We start from the raw sequence: 21102 nt of genomic DNA on the forward strand, positions 1-21102 counted from the left end.
AACTAACATTTGCAGAATTTTAGGTGTAGAATTCTCTCAGAAGTAATCTAGTCAGAACAAGGCTGTCTGGAGATCACAAGTCACCACCACATACAAAAACACACACACAAGTGCATGTGCACATGTGATGTGGTACTTCCAGAACATGGACACATCCTTTGCTGTCTCATTCAGAGACCTGGGGTTTCCAAGGTAAAAAACAGAAGATAGCTTCCCATTCCTGATTTCCCTTAAGCTTGAAAGAGTAAACTGTATCTTACCCTGGCACGCTCCAAGCTCCTTCTCTGTTCATGAAATGCAGCTGGACTTTTCAGAGCTGTTGGGAGGAAAACATTTACAGAATGAATTAAAAAAGTGTATCCCACACCCTCTCTACTCCTTTGTTAATTAGGGCAAGCAAATGAAAGTTACCAGAAATTCTCACAGCAGCTGTCTTATGCATATATTCAAGACACTGAACAAAATTTTCAGCAGGTGTAAATCAACACCGCTTCACTGCCCTCAATGAAGGGGCATCAGTTTACACCAGCTCTGAAGATCTGACCCTTTTTGATCTTGCAGAAAATCAGTGTATACTAGATGTTCACTTGGATTTGCCACTGAGGTTCCACACAAACTTAATCTATTCATCTGCTGGGGAAAAGGAATTAAGGTCAAAATTAAATTAAAATACCCTCAAACTTTCCCATGTTGGTAAAATACTCTGGACCCAGAATGAAGTGGTAGGCTCCAGCACACCTGCATGTGAGAATGGAATGACAGGGAAGAGCCTCATGTATCGTAAAATCCCTCCACTGCCATTTACCACCACAAACAGTCAGTTTCACGATGTGTAAGATGTGGATGGTACTGACCTCACCTGTACAGTGCTCTGAGATTAATAGAGGAAAAACATTACACACGAGGTACGTAGTACTGTAAGTTGGACTTACCTGGTCCGGCACCCACAGGACCTGACCAGTCCAGAACTAGAGCTTGCTGGACTAAGAGAGGACAATACCGGCCCCTCTGCTGTCAGCCTCTGGGCTCTCCGGGGGGAGGACACCAGTCTCCCAGCTGTGGGACTCCCCTCATGGCTGACAGCCCCCACTCCTGGATGCCAACGCTGCTTCCAGCCCCAGCTGGGATCCCGGATGCCAGCCTAGCTCCACTCCAGTCTGCCTCTCTCACACAACACAGAGTCCTAGACTAGAGAGCTTCGACCTGCATTACAGACACCTACAAATCTGCACCAGTGCTGCATGTGCGTGCATACGTGGAGTTGGCAACGTCTTTTCTTACAAATTTGGCAGTTTCACAGAAGGACCCATACTGCCACTGCATGGTAAGAGTCTTCTTACATACCTTCCTGTTCAAGCATTTTTGATTTTTATGCATGTACATACCAAACAGTAACTATGTCAAGAGGCATTAAGAGCTGCTCCATCATTAGGGGTCCTTCACCGTTTTTGGCCTAGCACTGAAGCATAATCAAGGTGCCTCATGTTTTAAGAAAGAGATCCTCTACTTCCCAGTACTCTACTAGCAGCTGAGGAATTTTTCACCTTGCTAGAACGCACAAACATGTTCCACAGTGAAACTGGAAAATGGGGTATACATCAGCTCCAGTCCAATGATACCAGATATTAGCTACTCTCTGTTTTACCAGATCCACGACAGGTCTGCAACCTCTGAATGGAATCCCATATCAACAGTTTGTTTTCAGGGCTAATCGAGAGGAATGTCACCACTGTCTATGTACATTCCTCACTTTTGTTTCCCAGTTACAACATTTTCCTTAAACTAAAACTACAAAGTTATTACAAAGTTAGCACTTAAATCTCCTCCGGGTTGAGCAGAAACATGAGACATTTCAGGCATATGAAACATGATCAGTTTTCTCAAGCTTAGAGTAAAAGATCAGCCTAGAATTGAAATGGAGACATGAATCTTTCCCTATACTTGCAGGCAGATTTAAATGAGTGAACCAGATGGAACCTCCTTGACCTCCACTGGCCACTGCAGGGGCATAAATCTCTGCCAATGTGGACTGTATTATGAGCTCAAGACTGTAACCTAGACACATACCTGGCAGGTTTTGTAAGCTACCATCAGCTTCAAAAGTTCACTTTATAAACTTTAGTCTCTCAGAGTTTAGAACCTCTTGAAATCCTCATGCAAGGCACAGAGGTTCAAACTTCAAAGATGAGTAACTCCAAAATAACGTTTCCAGACCTTATAAAATAATCCCATGCACTACACCTTATCCAAGAATAGTGAATATGACTAATTTTAATATTTCTAGGTTAAGATGTTTGGGAAACAATTTTATAGTGAAACATTAGAAAATTGTTTAAAATGTGAAAATATTTACTTATATTAAATTTATAAAAGGAGTTACTTTTAAAGTGCTTGGGGCACTAAGCTTTCGCCCAGGTTAAGGAGGTCTGATGGGTAAGGGTTAGAAGCGGAGACAGTTATGTTCATTGGGAAATATGAAGTTACTTCAGATTACAGCAGTGTAACAGCACAATTTAATCCATACACAGTACACTCTTGCATATCCAGCATTCTATTATCCGCAACTCTCAAATACCTGGTATTTTAACCATACGTAAATTTTCGTTACGTTTCACGTAAGTACAGTATAGTGAAAGTAAATACAAAATAAATACAGTAAATACAGTATACAGTACTACTACTGTGGGTAAATAAAATACTCTGCGTACATTTCTATTTGTTTCTTAATAACTTATCTAGTTTTCCTTTAGCATTGTGCATTTCCAGGTATACCTCTCTATTATCCAGAATATTTAAATATTGGGCAATCTGCTCATCCTGAGGCCGCTGGATATGAAAGAGTTCACTGTATTGGAAATTTGAGGGGTAGTATCCAACAACAAAAGAAATTTGTATAGTAGTAGCAAAATTGGAACAATTTGCATAGTAACTGCAGTTATTGAGAAATAACCGCAGTGAGCACAAAAATACCTGCGTGCTGATGGGCTAATAATGGCTCTGAGCCAGGCTAGTGGGATTTTCAAGCTATCCGGTTATTGGGAAATAAACAAAAGGTATTATGCAAGTTGGCCAAGGGAGTGCAGGGAATAAGCATAGAATTGTGGCCCATTAATTGTACGAAATCCTTACACTCTGACTGGTTGAGACAATTACACTTTGGGGTAATTTATGACAGTCGCTGACGAACAGCAAGAGACAAAAGTTGCTGGGAAAAGCCACACAGAGATATCTGTGAACCCACACAACCACATGTTCCCCTCCCTTAATACTATCCTTTAAATTCTATTTTGTATGTAGCACATATGAATACGTAAAGTATTAATATAGGTCTGTTTCTGCCGCCAAATGTAATGATACTGTGCAGCAGGCAACCAACTGAAGAGCCATTGGGGAGAGGTTGCCAAAGAAAGATTTATACCGAATTTTCAGTAGCATTCCATCACCAATGCATCTGTTCCACAGTAGCTCTGCCAGCTTTCCTTTCTGTGTAGTTCTGCCATCATAGCCTATGCAGCATGCCCATGTGTATGTTGTGGGAGTTAAATGACATTTTCCTGACATCATTTCAACCATCTTTGCAATGCAACCTATCTCAATTCTGTTAGCTTCACGTGCAGTTCAGTGAGCATTCTGAATATAAAGAACCTGAACAAGAGGAAAGAAACTTTCTTGACAGAACAAAACAAAAGTATGGCAGGATGGCTAAACACTTACCCTAAATAGCAATTTTAATTTCTCAGGGGTATTCCTTTGGAAACAAACACTGGCTTTCAGTTTGCTCTGTCCTGGCAGTAAGACAGACAACTACAAATTTGACCTCTAAAAATGTCAAGGGGGCACACATCCTTCCCAGCTTTCCCCTGTGCTCTCTTTAGCAGACGACTTGTATCAGAAAAGGGTGCTGTTGTATAATCCTACTTCATTCTAAGTTAACCAAACCCTAAAGCTTTCGCTTGGCTTTAAAACAAGTGCGTAACAAAACAGTCTGGATCTCTTTAATAGCTCTGCTAACTAACCAGGTAGACTTAGTTGATATTTCTAAGGTTAAAGTGCAGCCATGAAGTAGGATTATACAAACAGCACCCTTTTCTGATACAAGTCCTTTGCTAAAGAGAGCACAGGGGAAAGTAGGAGTGAGGGAGAACACCCACTGCCCCGCCCCAAGCAGCACTAAGGGCTGACTGTTCTCAGTCCTGACCCTTCCACCCAAGGCCTCCGTCCCTTCCAGACAATAGCTGTTGGACTCAGTGGGTGCAGGATAGGATGTGGAGTCTGAGAGGGGGTATGGCTGAAGGAGAGGGCTGTGACCTGCCCCCATTCCTCAGCAAAATCTCTCAGCTCTTATTGCGCGGAAACCTGACAGTGGGAGCTGAGAGATTGGGCTAGAGGTAGGGGCACAACCTGTAGCTCTCCCACCTCCACAGTACTAGGAGCTGACACAGGGCCAGATTAAAAGCTCTGAAAAGTTGGATCCAGCCTGCGGGCTGTATCTTGTTCACCCCTGCCTTAACCTTTCCCTGGCCCTATAAGTGGGGGCACTTCCCTGATCCCCTTCCCTTCCTTCACAACGAAGTTCAGAAGCAAAGACTGATGTAGAGGGGATGGAGGGTGGGGTGTAAAATACACATCTCTATCACATCTGAAAGAACAGTTACAGCAACTGTTTCCTTCTTTGCATAGATGCAGCCAACTCACAAGCACTAACCATGGGATGTGAAGCTGGAGAGGCTGTGGCTGCTCCACATGGCTCTCCTTTCCAATACTCGGGGGCCAGCGACAGCCATGGTGCCTGGCTCTCCAGAGCTCTGTGGCTGGGGAAGACTGGGGGGATGCTACCCTGGGACAGGGACCAGCAGCAGCCAGAGTGTGTGGGGGGGGGCGCGTGAGAGAAGGTCTAACCTGAGTGGGAGGAGCTTGGAGGAAGGCATGAAAGGGGTGTGGCTGTTGGGCTAGCCTCCCTGAGTCATGAGTTCATCCACTTGTGTTCACCCCCCCATATTCAGAATCTATTTAAGTAAGGACTGAAGGATTGCCTTTGCAAAGTCTGCATCTCAGCAGGATGCAGCTATAACAGCACAGTGGCTCATAAATATATGTACAGAGGACAGGGTAACAGTCCTGCAAATGTCCACAATGGGAACTCCACTTAGAAATGCAGCCAACGTTGTCTGAGCTCGCACAGAATGAGCTTGCATGCTAGGCAGTGCAGGACACTCTGAGTTACTTTGTACGTGGGATGTTACACACCTGGAGAACATCTGGGAAAAGAGCTAGACCCTTCACTCAGTCTGCACATGACAGGCTGATGATGTGAGGAAAGGGCTTAGTCCTACGTGGGTACAAAAACTGAACAGCGCTTGACATCCAACGTGTGAAAACTCTGCTTCTCAGGGACTAAACAAACACTTTAGGGAAAACCATTTTAGGTAGATTTATGATACAGTTCAAGTGAAAGATTGGCAAAAACTGCAGCAGGGCCACTGTCATTGGAAAATTGAGTAAGGAGGCTCTGCCACCAAGGCCTACAATTTACATAGTTCCTTTGCAGAGGATACTGCTAGCAGGAACACAATCTTTTGACACCGAAAGGAGAGAGAGGAAGTTGCCAGAGACTCCAGGTAAACCAAAGTGGGACGCGGTTTACTCACAGTGCCAGTCTGCCACAAGAAGCCAGAGAAAAGCCTCCTGCATCTTGGGACAATTGTGATGAGAAAATAAACATTCTGAAAGTCCGGGACAGCTAACGTATCATTGGGCTTTAAGGCAGGGAGGAGAGTTGCTGGAGTTACCATCTGGAATCTCATCCCTGGTGTATTAGTTGAGGCCACAGAGATTGAAAATAGGTCTTACTCTCCCTCCTTGGGTTTGGAGACATGACCAGCCTTACTGGTGGGCAACCTGGGTGACTGCCCAGGCTGCTATGCTTGTCAGGGGAAGGGAGGGGAGGCATGCTCGAAAGGAAAGGAGTGGGACAAGCCTGGGATGGAAGACTGCAGAAGTGAGCTCAGGACATTGGGAGAGGAAACAGCAGGGCGCAGGGCTGACAGAGGCATGGGGAGCCTATGGAGGCAGTGTTGCCCAGTGGTGGAGGGTTGGGAAGGAAGTCCCAGGACATAGCAGGGGACCAGTGGTGCCAAAATAGAAGTTTGCCAGTGGCATCATTTTCTCTAAGGCCGGCCCCATTTGGAAACCAGGAAACACCAAGAGTAAATCCATGACCCTGATAAAGCAGGACAACCATCTCTACAAAGCTAGTAGGGACTGATCTGCTTGAGAATATTTTATGACCCAGGTTGCTGAAGGAGGATGATCTGGGGAGTTGGAAAGCTATAGCCTGATCTGATGGTGCTTAGGACTAGGTTGTTCATGGAAACTAAGTCCCAAACTCTTCAAAAACAAGCCAGCCTTCCTCAAACAGGAGAGGTCATCACTGATCACTACTCCGGACACAAAAGAGCCAAAATGAGTGCTTGCCAGATGCAGGAAAAGAGGGCCAGAGGGGTTTTTAGGCTGGCTGGATGAACCCTGAAACAGAGGATCTCCTCCTCTGAGATCTAAGACCTTTCCTTGTGTAATCCTGCTGCCTCACAGAAAAGGAGGCGGGGTGAAAAAGCTGTGCAAAAGTTTGCTGCTGCTGACCAATACAGCCACAGGTCTATATTCCTTGAGTACAAACTCCCAAGGAATGAACACAAAGTGGCTAGGATATCCTTAAAGGAGCATAGGATCTTGCAAGGCTTGTCCAAGAACAAAACCTGACCATTAAATTTAGGTCCTCAGTGATCTGCTGCACACTGGACACAACACTCAGTTTCTGCTGCCATGATGTGCTTCTCATAGTTACAGCACAATCCGTAATTCTGGCCAAGACATCAAACCACCTTTTGTAGAAAAAATGCCCTGAACTCTGGATACCTCTCGTAATTTTTCCACAAAATTAGACATGAGGACTCAGTTTACAAAAATCTTTCTTAGAGAGAATAGCAGCTGTTGGTTTTCAACGCACAGCTGCAGGGAATGGAGGTATAAATCTTTCTGCCTATTAGGTGCATCTTCTTAGTGTTTTCCCCCCGCCCCCCCTTCTTCCTTTTAGGTGGCTTTATACCTACCATGCCCTATCCTGTCATTTGTCAGTGCCACCACAGAGTTTGGGGCCAGGCAGGAACTGAGCGCCTCAAAACACAGCACGTGGACAAAACATTGCTTCTCTGAACATTTTGTTGTATGAGACAACAAAGCTGGAATATGCCAGAGGTTTTAGTACACCTGGATGTCCTTGTACATCGACTGGGAAAAGGAGGAACCCAGCACAATGGAGCTGTCCAGGGAGGATGAGGTGGTGGTTTGTTGTCCTAATGACAGATCCTGCTCCTGGTTTATAAAACCTGGTCCAGACAATTCTGGACACCTCAAAGGAACGGTTCCAACAGTTGACTGTTGCTGTGAGAGCTCAGGGATTGGAGCAATCGACAGGACCCCCTACTTCACTCAAACACGTTGAGGAATGAGACCGCTGGAATCAAGGAGTGCCCCAAAGGAGTCCAAAAAGGCCACTGGCCATAAAGGTAAGGCACAGTTGCTATTAGGCACCAGGCCAAAAAACCCTGTCCTGGGAATGAAGAAGATGCCAATATTGGTACCAATGATTACTGGAGAATGGCTTTTGGCACACATCAGATGATGATGACGGACACGATTGTGACCTGGATCACAAAGTGTCTTGGAGATTCCTTGGTGAAAATGGAGGAGCCAGCTCCGATGGGATGAACAGATGACTGGACATATTGAAGCCCAGCACGGGGACAGCACTGGCGCCAAACAGGAATGAGGAGTCACTACCAGTAGTACACACTCCTACCTGGTATCAGAAGAGATGTCAGCACTGAAACTAAAGGCATTCCCAAGCTTGACAACTGTGTCTGCTGTGAAAACAGGCAAAGTGCTGAGCTAAGTTCTCACATGGAGGAAGACTTTACAGTCTGCAGCCAAGGAGGCAGCAGATGAGGTCAGGGGGCCTGACAGTTTCCCCAGACCTCTGGGAAAGGTGTTTGGTGGAGGCCAGCTCCATGCCCCCAGAAGGGGCAGGGATGGAGTAGCCAGCCCTCAGCGCCACGCAGACGGCAGTACTCTTTCCCCACCCACCCTCAGAGTAGTGCAGAGCATGCCGTGGCAGTCCAGCAGCAATGTAAAGGTCCTGGGGCTCTAACAGCTGCCACAGTAACAGCAGCAGCAGCCGGGGACTGCAGGCCCCTTTGAATCACTAGATCCCGGGGCACTTGCCCCTCACCTCATTGACTGGGACTGGATGAGGTGCTTGTGAACTTAGTGGCCTTTCCATTTGGCCCAAAGGTACAAATGATAACAAGCTGGTAGAGGCCATGGCCCTGGAGGACTCCCAAACCAAGAGAGTCCCAAACCAAAAAGCAAAGCTGATCTGATGCCACATGACATTCCACTGGCATGGAGACTAGGGACGTTAACGACCAATCAGTTAACCTGCAAGCCTCACCTGAACCTAAGTGGATGAGGCTTACTGGTTATGTTTAATCAAAGGGGGCTGAAGCTGGAGGGGCCACACTCCAGTGTGGCCAGAGTAGTCCCCATCCATGGGTGGCAAGGCGGGGTAGGGGGGAAGAGGAACCACTGCTGAGGAGACCGAGTATCCCTGCTTGCAGCGAATCTTTCATACAAGGTCCTTCAGTGTTTTACAGACATTCATTAATTACGTTTCAAACCTCTGTAAAGTATTATTCCCATTTTACAGTCAACAAAATCCAGGCAGAGAGATTAAGTGACACTTGCCCAGCATCATACCAGGAGTTCGTGGCATAGCCAGTAATAAAGCGCAGAAGTTCTAACTGTCTTCTAGCTTACATTGCAGCTACACTCTTGTCAGATAGTTGATGACTAAAAGACAGTCTCTGACTATCCCAACTTGTATGAAGTTGGGACTGATGACTACAAGGAACCAGTGAGGAGCATCATGAAAGATCTAATGGTTGAGTCTCTTTTTAGTCATTAGGACTCCCTTTAGAGCATAAAAGTGACCTGCTGCTGACAGCAGTCATCAGCCCAGTTCTGCAACTTGCTCACTAGACCCATGTCCTGCCTGGCTGGTGAAGGCCAAAAGGGAAGACTTGGTTCCACTGCTGGAGATGGTCAGTGCCATCTTTAAGGAGAGCAGCTTATCAAACTCTATTTGTTATATGGCATTTACTCTCAGAGTCATCTTTTGAGGATGACAATCTAATCTTTTTGCTTATGCTTAAGAACTTGTGGCAAGACAACTCTAGGAATACCAGATACTTCCAATTTCCTTATGCCATGTCAACCTGGGTCTAGATTTCAATACTGCACACTGACTGCAGCGATGAGGTTGGTTAGTTTATCTTCTCTGGTGGCAGAAAAAAAATTAGTTATTTACAGTTTGGATGTGAGATCTGAAACTTGTTTTGTTGGAGTCCAGACTACCTCTCTGTTACCTTTGAAATTGTTGATCCTGAAGATATGATGACTTGCCAACACACTGTATCAGCTGTGGACAAGTCTGCTTTTGAACTGCTCTATTCTCTCCATACTGCCTATTCTTACAGGGAGGTAGCGGACAGATCCTGCTCATCCCTAAGGGTTCTTTTGTGTATTGTCCCATAGATTCCATTACGTCTCCCCTCCTGCTTAATATGAGAAACATTAGGAGAGGAAATGAGGAGACTTGAAGTGCTTTCATTATGTTGATGAGATCCAAAGTTTCTGTTTCGTATGAGCCTACAAGTTATGTCATTCACTTGACCCTGTGTGTGGTTAAGTGTGGGGCACAGAAGCGAGTTAGTTTACCTGCACCTTGAAAACTTTAATGTTGGTGGGTAGAAAGAAGAAGGAAGGAGATATAACTAAGATTGTCCCCTCACTTCCCCCATGTTATGAATATGTGTCCATCATTTATCAATAGAAGTTTGCAATCCTCAGGTATTCTTGGATTCTCAACTTCTTGTAAAGGATCACATAGAAGCAGTTTCTAGGATGGTCTTTCTCCCCAGTCTTCATCTGACCAGGAGAGTAATAATTTCTTCCATTAAGTGGACCTTGCTACCATCACATAAGTTGAAGATTAAACAGTGTAATGCTCCCTCTTTGCAGCCACACCTTAAATCAAACAGGAAACTGAAACTGATGCAGAATGTGGCAGCTTACTTAGTAAGAAATATATCTTGCTGCAAGTAAACGATTTGTGCTCTGTAATCTGTACTGAGTCTGTGAGTTTCCAAGTGAAATTTAAGGTATTGATTTTGACCTTTAAAGCCCTAAACTGGTTAAAATCTTGGCTTCCTGAGGGACTGCCTCTCTGTCTGTGTGTTACTGTCAAGCTTCAATAAGCGATGGTACTCAAGCTGGTTCTCTTTCACTATAAAGAGAGCGAGCTGCTGGCAGATCACCCCTCCGTTAGATTATCCCCACTGTCCCACTTTGCTCTGAAACAGCTCAAATCATCTTACTGTCAACAACATGCTGCAGGCTCCATTTCTTTGCCCAGGTTTTAGAAGACAGTGGCCTAATCTACACTGCCCTTTCAGTTGATATAAATTGGGAAAAAAAAAAAAATCACACACACCTCATTTACCTAGCTTACATCCACCTAATGAGGTATCTACCCAGTAGCTAAACTGCCACTGATCAAAGTGTTAGTATAGCTATGTTGGTCCCAGGACACTAGAGAAACAAAATGGTGAGATAATCTTTCACAAAACAAACTTTGGAGTTACACAGAATTCTGCTACACAGACATCCAAAGCGTGCTCTGTAGCTTGAAGGCTTGCCTCTGTCACCAACAGAACGTGGTCCAGGAAAAGACATTACCTCACCCACCTTGTCTCTCTATGTACATCTTCTAAATTCCAGTTTGATTTTGTTAACTGTCTGTATCCTGTGTTTTGGGTTGTCTTTTCCTACCATCTTACATCAAAGTCCTTGTGCTGAAGAGGAAGGGAGGAATGCTGACATGCCTGACTGTGAATAGAACAATTATTAAAGGTTACCAACACTTTAATAGAGATCACACCTAACCAAACAAGGTGCCTGCAGCTTTCATGGAGTTCTACCAAGCATTACTTACTAGTACAATATCCCCACATGTAGACACTGGGGTTCTCAGTGAGACTCAGAGCCAGAGGAAGCTTAGGTAGGACTGCACTGCTTGCAAAAGGTCAGAGAGACTGAATGTGATTCAGAGGGAAAGCCATGTGCAGGAGCACGGATTCTGGACACTTCAAAGGTCTCTGAACTAAGCCAGGTAATGTTCCAGAGACATAAGGAAATAGAAGCAGCTTAGTGCAACTATGCATTCGTTATATTGTCTACATCTGTGTATTTCTTGTGCCAACTGAAGCAATGAGTGTTTGTACAAAGCCTGCATTCCCACTTGTTTTCACTACCATATGTCTCTGCATAGATGAAATGCAAATGCAGAGCATCCATCAGGTTAGAACTGTAAGAAAGGGAACGCATAGCTACAAGAAAGTCAGGGGATAAGGGTGGTAATACTGGCCTAGGGACTGCAGACATCTGGGTCACAGGGTCCCATTTCCACAAAGTGTGACAGGAAGCATGTCAGTGCCGCCGATGAAAGAGAGGGTGCTGCAGCCTACTCAGACCACGGGAAGCTTAGCATCACACAGATCTAGCATGCTGGGACCCAAACACCGCAGCTTGGTGACCTACAATACAACTGTGTGATATCAAAATACTGCAGAACCTTGTCATGTGTTTTAATTTGGAGAGTCAAGCCCCTTCTATTACATCCACTAAAGTGCATGGTAAGCCAAAAACCTCAAGTGTGTTTCTCATCATGCAGTTGCTCAACCTAGATTGCTTGATCCCTTTTGGAACACAATCAAAAATAAGGTACAAAACTAGTGTCTTTTATCCCAGCATGAAGTAGGTGTGTACAGGGCTAGTCATGCAACTGTGCTTTCTAGTCATTCTTCCCCACACATTCCTTCTGTTTGTTAGACTGACTCACTACTACTTATCTTACGTTAGACTGAGAGCCATCTGGCACAATGGCCAGCACAACAGAGTCTTGATTCTGTGCTATGGCGGCGGCGGTGGTGGTTGGCGGTGGGGGGGACGGGATGGGACAGAGGACATCAGGCAGCACTGTTTGTGAAGGAAGTAGTGGCAAGTTCAGTAGATGAAGTATGTAAGGGACAACTCAAGTTTTAAGTACCCAGAAACCTGAAGAACCAAGATATTTCCAAAGTGGACAGTACAGAGATGTAAAAGAGGTATCTGCCAACAGGAGTCTCACTACCTGTAAATTGAATGGGACTATCCCATCAGGAAGATACATGAACTCCCAAGTCCCTTGTTCATGGCACCCAACAGCCTCTAGGACCTGAAACCCAATAGCTGCAGACTGCCACATTTCACTCCAATGCTATTAGGAGAATGCCCTGAGGTTACCAATGGTTGTCAGCAGCAGTTCCTATTGAACTGGTATTAAATTTGGTTTAACTGCTAGAATAGGGGAGATAAATAATTTTCAATACTGTTACAGAAAACATAGGAGACAGCACATTCCATCAGGTTCCACTTTCCGCACCAGAGTTGTAAATAGTTTTGTCTTATTCCCTCGAATAAATAACCCTTTTTAATATCTGCTGAGGGGACTCCCAACAAACCCTGGGCTGATGACCACTAACAAGTCATTTTCCTATTACAAATTGCATATAGGATTTCTTGAGGTCCTCACCAGCCGACTTTATAGTTTTTCTTTGGATTTTCAGCAGATGGTAAGAATGTTGGTTGCAGACAATTCTGATTCTTCCTTATCAGTTCCAAGAGTTGAGATTTTAAATAAATGCACTAGCATCTCCATTTTTATACCATTACCTCCTAGGAGAAACTCATTCTGGAGACAGAGAAACTATTACTGCAGAGGTGAGGAACCTTTTTTGGGTTGGGAGCTGCTGACCACAAAAAAAAAAATCAGTTGGGAGCCACACAAAAATGAGAAGCAAAAAGAAAATAAAAAAAAACCCTCAAAACACACACATATGTAGCCCCTGAGAGTTTCTGTCAACAAAACACATTTTGTGTGTAGATGCTGCACAAGTTTTGTCAACAAAACCCCATTTTTGTCCACAAAACTCTCTAGTATAGATGTAGCCTTACTGTGCACTAACTACCATTGTTGTGCTTTAGGTAAACCGCCTTCACGACAAGCTACTGTGCTGCAGTGCTGGTGTGGACCAGTCTATTGTTTGCTGGGCTGTAACTGGCCTCTGGAAATGTCCCATAATCCCTCAAGTGGCTGCTCTGCTCATTGTTTTGAACTTGGCAGGATGTCCTGCAGACATGCACATATCCCCTTTCAAAGCTCCAATTCTGACAGTATGCATGCTTTGCTGATCTGCTCTAGGGGGCACAGACCAAACCATTCAGGGTGGAATGCTCTTGCTGTTGAACACAGACGCAGGCAGCTGTGTACGTGAGTGAAAAAGAAAGAGAAAGATAACTGTGCAGAAAGCTGAGGGGAGAAGCAGGATAGATTGTTTGCTGCTGCTACCTGAACTTAGCATGCTGACATCCCCCAAAAGTCTCACACACAGCCCTGTGCACGCCCCACCCCCATACTATCCCTCCCGTGCCCCTGCACTTCAGTTGAAAAGCAGCTATCAATGTAGTAGGATGACCATGGAATAATGGGATTGGGAAACCTGCCTCATGTGATGCTGCCTGCCCCATGCAGCCTTGCAAACCTTTCCCAAAACTTCATGCTGCCCATTGCACTGTGGGACAGCTACCACAATGCATAGCTCTCTGTGGCGCCACAAGAGCTACTAATGTGGATGAGCTCCACCATCACAAGGAATAAAGTGTGAACACATGAGAACAGTTTCCCTGCAGCACTCTGTGAGTAATGCTGTAACTGCCAGCAATATACATTGCTGGTGTACACATAACCACAGAGACAAAAGGCACACTGATGCCTCAGATAGGTCTCAGTGAAATCACATGGGCTATCACCTGGTTAAGTGGCAGCTCTTTGGCAAGAAAAAGGGTAGGAAATTTTACATCTTGGCAACAACCATCTGGTGGCTCCTGACCCCATAGACTGGTTATATCCCCTGAATATCAGCTACAGATGATCTTCAAAGAAGAGAGTCATATGAAAGAACAGAACCCCCCAAAATTCCTTCTCTCTCTCTATCCACATCAGAGACCACATTTGAGAAACTGCTTTGAACAGCTGGGGTGGGGGGAAAGGAGGGTGCACATGCAGAGGAAGATCCTGCCCCTAAAAGGGATCAATCGGAAAGATAATAAATCATGCGCCGACAGAAGTCTTTGCTCTGCGTTTACTTCACTTATGACAGGTATTAGTTTGTATTTTTTATTTCTTTGTAACAAATTCTGACTTTTAGGCCTCCTTACTTATAATAATTTACAATCTATCTTTTTGTAGTTAATAAACTTGTTGTACTGTCTTATCTAAAACCTGCATATGTTTGGATTGAAGTGTCTGGGATGACAGGATTTTGTCATATCATTCTTCTATGAATAAAATAACTTGACTTTATGATTTTATGGTGTCCAGAAAAGGGCAGGATGGTACAAAATGCACATTTCCGGGGATAAGTCTGGGACTGAGAATTTGCAGGTATCATTCTCCAATCAATTCAGGAGTGACTGGCTAGAGCACTCCTCTTTCTGCTGGAAGTAACTTACATGCTAGATGCTGTGTGACAGCTGGACAGAAATGGTCGCTATTATAGGTGACCAGCGTAAAAGGTACCCTCAGGTGGAGAACTGAGAGCACAGTTGTTCAAAGGCCCAGAATGTACCCTTGGTAACGTCACACCATGTTCCTATGGCATCATACTAGCCTCCTACTGCATTCCTGACATACAGGATCAGGAATCAAATATTTGTTTCCCATACAGCAGAGCAGACAGCGAAAGCCATGTACATCATCTCAGACTCTTTTCCATCGCTCTACATCTTACTCTGATGCACCTGAAAATAACATTCGGACTTGGAGAGGTCAAGGCCATGAAACAGAAAGTCATACCAAAACATCCAAGTTCCCGTTACCTAGTGTGAGAAATAACTAGAACTATGAGCCACGTTCATTCTAAGAATGAAACAGTAGAGGAAGGGGTAGACCTGATTTAAGAAATGGTGGTCAAAATTAATAGCCAAAACATTTCTGTGCACAGCCTGTGTCTGCATCTGGGACTAACAGAGAGACACCAAAGGCCAATACAGGAAAACAGAAAATAATGAGAGATGGCAAGGTCTTGGACAGTACTCAGAATCTCACCCATCCAGAGAATTATACATACTGCAACACTTCTCCACTCCTATGGGTAACAGGACATGTTGGAAACTCCTTACATTCTTGTGAGTGAAAACAACAGATAGCCCCAACTGGTTTCTAGTCAAGCAGTTCAGCAGCAGCAGAGGGGCAATGAATGCACATGCCTATAATCACAATATCAAGATTATGGGGAGGGAGTTATCAGTCCAGGGGAAATGTGCAAGTGTCTGAATCCAAAATCAGCTGTCAGACAACAAGGAGTATTAGAAGGAACTAAACACTACAACTAGACTAGAAAACCCTGTTTTGCTATCAGAGCAACATGCAGGAGAAGGAAAGATTCAAATCTCCCTTTGCTCTGACAAACAAGGTCTCTCACCAACTATTTCCTAATGCACACATCTTGTTCTTGTGTCACACCCAAAACTAAACCTCAGGCTTGCTGACTTAATTCAAAGCTTCAGAAGGACCAGTAAAAAGGTACCACCAGTTTATCTATCTCCTCCTCTAGGTATCAGAGAGGAAGCCGTGCTAGTCTATACACTATCAAAACAAAAAGCAGTCAAGTAGCACTTTAAAGACTTGTAAAATAGTTTATTAGGTGAGCTTTCGTGGGACAGACCCACTTCTTCAGACCATAGCCAGACCAGAACAGACTCAATATTTAAGGCACAGATGAGTGGCATTTCTCTCTTCTGTTTATTACCCTCTTGTAAAAAATTAGATAAGCTCCACAAACATGCTTGACAGTTTCCTTTGCTAGCTGAGAGTGGGGTTCTCTAAATGTCTTCGCATCACACACAGAAATCTCAAACCCACTACGTTCTGATCTACATTACAAATTTGGGTCAACACAAAGCATCTTATGTCAACCTAACTACATACGTGTCTACACTAAAATTCCACTCCCACCAGTGCAACTGCCCTGCTATGTTGATGTAGTAAACTCCACTTCCAAGAGAAGTGCAGGGTCAATGCTGATATAGTTAGTGGCTTATGTTCACTGTTACTGGCTTTCAGCATCCATCCCACAATGCCTCACACTGACAGTACAGTTAGTACAAGTTCTCTTGGTGAGGACGCACCACTCCACTGACACAAGGAACATAGTGTGAACCTGTAAAAGTGATGTAATTACTGTGGCAGCTGTATGCCAAGATAGTTTAGGTCAACGTAACTTTGGAGTGTAGACATTCCATTGCAAACACAATTTCTCTCCACTGTGGACACTTCAACATTAATCAGTGATTACAAAGGAAATCCCAAATCTTCTCTACAACCCTTTCCAAATATAAAGTGATCAAAAGATAATGGATAGCAAACATGTATGAGAAACACATGAAAGCCAGGAATGACAAAAATGTATGCAACGGGGGTCCTGTGCCATCCCATTCCTGCCCCTTAAAAACAGAGACACTGAATACACATGGGACACACAGGTGGTCTTAATTAATTCTCTCCCAGGGTCAGATCTAATGACCGCTGAAGTCAACGGGAATCTTTGGATAAGGCCCTCAGGGCTCTACAAGATGCTGAAACCCTCCATATGTGGCAGGGGTGGGGAGAAGAGGGAACCCTGGGTATAGCAACTATATACATTTTTATTCAAAACACTTAAAATGGAGTTAAGGTTCTGAGTAATTTAAGGATAAAAACCATTTATAGGGATGTTACTTCAAAGCCAAACACTATAAACTCAGGAAATTCAGAGTTATGGTTATACATAAAATAAATGCAAACATGCTGAGGAAAGAAACACAGTTAAATTAAGACACCCAAGGAGCCTTAACGCTGTCCTTTAGCGATGCTATTCAATATTCCTATGATTACAGTTAGCACATTTTGTGGCCTCCAATTAAACTTAGAGGTGTTTTTCTTGGCACATCCATCCTTTGATGGCATCACTACAGGACTAAGTTAACGTTACAATGGGGCCTCAAGTTACAAACACCTTGGGAATAGAGACTGTTCAGAACTCAAACGTTTGTAACACTGAACAAAAAACATTATGGCTGTTCATTCCAAAGTTTACAGTTTAACAGTGACTTTATACACTTTTGAAACTTCACTGTGCACTATGCAAGAAAAATGTTGGTTTTAGTTATCCTCATTTAAACAAAACAAACCTTTTTACTTACCTTGTCAGTTATTTTTAAACTTCCTCCCTTTATGTTTAACACAATACCACACCTTTTTTTGTTTGTTTGGTCTTTGGGGTCTCTGCTGCTGCCTGAGTGCATATTTCCAGTTTCAAATGACATGTATGATTGACTGGTCAGTTTAGAAATGTAGTCTTGGTAACTCTGAACTTCTCTATTTGTATACTCTAATTGTGAGTTTCTTAGTTTAACATGTTTGACTATCTTAAGTACAGCCTCAACTCTGCCTCTGGAGGGTTTATAATACTTGGCTTTGAAATAATTGCCATATATTCATATTTTTCTTCTTAAAGTTATTGATATGTACACTCAAATTTAAATCAGTCTTACCAGTTTTTTGTCTGGGACTGTACTTAAAAATGCCATACCTAAAAAAAAACTAATATACTCAAAGAGAACATGATCGTGATATTTCTAATGATTTGAAGATGCATAGTATAAACTTGAAATCCTTAATTTTAACTTTTAAGAGCAAATTCACCAATTCACTAAAGTAGCAAAAACCAGTCAGAGAGCACCGATCAGATCAGCTAGATTTACAGCTGCTTTGCATCACCTCACAGGACAAGGCAGCTGAAGCATTATTTGTGTTTCTTGCCCCTAATTTGCAGTTATCTTTCTGGTTTAGAGATCTGGTTCAATACAACTGGCATTACGTGAACAGCAGATGAGGGCTGGGAAGGGGAAAACCACTCCAGCAGTCTCAGTGACTGTGCTATAGGTGCTTCCTCTTTGTTTCTCAGTTCCCCCATCAATGTTGCCTTGAAGTACAGTGAAGCTGAGCCAAGACATGGGGTATGGGGAGCCTTCCAGCACTACTATCCAAAGCTAGAATGTTGCCACATAATCTTCATACAGCAGTAGCACTTGGGCCCAGTACTCCACTACTGAGCACACTTGACACATTGTATCCATTTTTCCCTTATATGATACAATGTCTACACTCCAAGCACTTCAGCAGCACAGGTGAATATACCCTGCTGTAGCCAGCATGCTTGCTACAGCCATGGGAGGGTCTTTTTCTGTTACTGCAGTTAACTCTTGCCTATTAAGGGGCAATGCCTATGCCAATACACAATTTCTTCCATTGATCAGAAGTAACTGCACCAGGGGTTAGGTCAGCTTAACTATGTATCTCAGGAAAAAGTCATGCCCCGGAGCCATAGGAGCTCACCCTAAATGTTAGCTGTAGGCCTAACCCAATTCATTTTAACCAACAGCACTGTAACATGCAAGTTAGCTGTAAGGGTGGTAGCTGGCTGAGGTAAGCCACAAGAGACAGCAGACTGCAGGGGGATAGTTGGCAGGGGAGCAGCTGGAGAATGGACCACACCAAGCAGCCTGGCCCACCCGTAGACTGCAGGGGGGGCAGCTGCAGAGGGGTTAAGTCCCTGGAGCCTGGCTCCCCCACCCAAGACAGCCTGCCAACTGCAGGAGGCCAACTAGAGTGGGAGCCACCCCAGACAGCCTACAGGCCGCAGAAGGAGGAGCTGGAGCTTGGTGAGGCTGCTGGAGGGGGGCAGACAGTTGGAGTGGAGCAGTCTCTAGAGCCTGGATCCCACTCCAACAGCATTCAGACCCTGGGGAGGGGGGTCAGCTGGAGGGAATTTTCTCTGGGTGAGCACCCCATGCTTTGCTTTAGCAGTGATTCTCAGTCTCTCTCTTTCTGAGAGGCTCACCACCTCCCTCATGTTGTAAAACCTCTGCAGCCTGCCTGTGCCACAAGAGCTCTTTTTCTGCATCTCCAGTTGGTTAAAAGCCAGGGCTAGCATTAGAGGGTAGCAAACGGGGCACTTGCCTGAAGCCCCACAAATCTAAGTTGCCTGGGCTTCAGCTTTAGCCAGGGCTCTCTGATTCATTTTGGCAGACCTCCTGAATCCTGCTCGCAGCCTTCCCCTCACCATGGGCCCCCAATCCCCAGTTGAGAACTGCTACTCTATGGTACCCTTTATGACCAGTTCAGAGGGGGTCATTACCCTGGTTGACAGCTGCAATGCAGAGGCTGGTTTAGGTTTCCCCCTCCTTAACAGGGGTCCTATTTCATCCAACTTTGATAACTGAGTGACTATTCCACTTGAGTATTGATGTATTTTAAATGTCTAAGTGGATAGAATGGATGTAAGGATAGTCCAGCCCAAAGGAATTAATGTCTGTTTAAAGCCCTCTCCGGTTAGTGCTGGAAACTGGGTGGAGTGGAGAGAGATTCATGGGGCTTTACCAAATTGTGCTCTCTCCTGTGACAGTTTATTTGGGAGTTTGCCTGATATAGATGGTGCTTTGTCCTGCCATGAGGGCGGGGGACTGGAGAACCTCCAGTTCTAGTATTCCATGATTCCATAATTCTATCAGCTCCTCTCCATCCTCCATGCTTAATCCTGACGCCTACCGATTCCCCTCTTGTCCTTCATACTGTCTGCACAGATTACGGAAGCTAACTGAGAATGGAGGCCTGTTCCCACTAGCTCCTAAAATAAGAGTTGGGCGTTATCTTATCTAGAATGGAAGGAGTATGTGTTCTCAATAACTCCACTCACTTCATCAGACTGATGCACCTTGGAGTAGCCCCCAAGAAGCCCCGTCTCTCTAGTCCATGCAATGTATATTACCAATCTGATTCAGTTTACTCTGTAACACAGAAGGGGCTTTGGTGTCATGGTTTATACTTTCCAACTGTACTCTGAGATATAGGGATAGATTGCTGGATGTTTTCATGCTCCATTCCAGATTCACAAAGACAAGAGATTTTGCAACCAGGGCACTATATAGCTCATTGTAGGATTGCAGTCTACATTACTACATTACCACAGTTAAATTCCAAAGGAATTATTAACTGCTTTAATCCCCTGAAAGTAGATTATGCCTCATAATCATATGATAACCAGTAAATCCTGATCACACTTAGTACATTAGAAATAAATTATCTAAAGCAGCTGTCTTTATTTTTGTGTGTTGAAGTATGCAAAACCTACTTTGATAATAGCTACCATTCTAGCCCATTTTTAACTCTCCTGATGAAAGAGATGGTGATGGGAAGTTGTATGTTACACTGAAGCTATGTCTACACTGGGATGCTACATCGAAACAGCTTATTTCATCGATGATAGCATCGATGTAGCGAAGTCGAAATAAGCTATTTCGACGAATAGCATCCACATATCCTCCAGGGCTGGTGCCGTCAACGTTGAACAGCACTACATCGAAATAGGCGCTGCCAGGGAGCGTCTACACACCAAAGCGGCCCAAATCAAAATAAGGGTGCCAGGAACAGCTGCAGACAGGGTCACAGGTCGGACTAGCACTTCCAGGGCAACAGCAAGCCGCTCCCTTAAAGGGCCCCTCTCAGACACACTCAGCCTGCACAGCACGCGTTCTGCAGAGCCACAAGCACGCACACCCTGTGAAGCACCATGGACCCCCAGCAGCAGCAGCCAGAGGCCCACACACCCACCCCTGGAGGACCAGTGGCTGCCCTGCTCAGTGCCATGCAGGAGGCAGCTGACCTTATTTTATTTGAGGAAGATGAGCTGCCCCCAGGGGATGAGGACGCAGCCCCAGACCTTGCTACCCTCCCAGCCCCCCCGCCGCCGGCTGTGGAGATACCCCACGAGCACGGACTGGTGGGAG

The 21102-nt window shown here is 44.6% G+C and overlaps 1 protein-coding gene across 3 annotated transcripts in view; it reads right to left on the reverse strand.

Annotated features, from left to right (window-relative positions):
- MRTFA (myocardin related transcription factor A) overlaps positions 1-21102 on the reverse strand; it is a 150759-nt gene that overhangs the window by 18752 nt on the left and 110905 nt on the right. For all 3 annotated transcript variants that reach the window (XM_075009596.1, XM_075009587.1, XM_075009576.1), the window contains one exon: positions 261-316. In XM_075009596.1, the coding sequence (XP_074865697.1) occupies positions 261-316 (56 nt within the window). The remainder of the gene's footprint in view (positions 1-260; positions 317-21102) is intronic.

This window comes from Carettochelys insculpta, chromosome 1 (assembly GCF_033958435.1).
Source record: "Carettochelys insculpta isolate YL-2023 chromosome 1, ASM3395843v1, whole genome shotgun sequence".
In the NCBI taxonomy this organism is placed as follows: Eukaryota; Metazoa; Chordata; order Testudines; family Carettochelyidae; genus Carettochelys; species Carettochelys insculpta.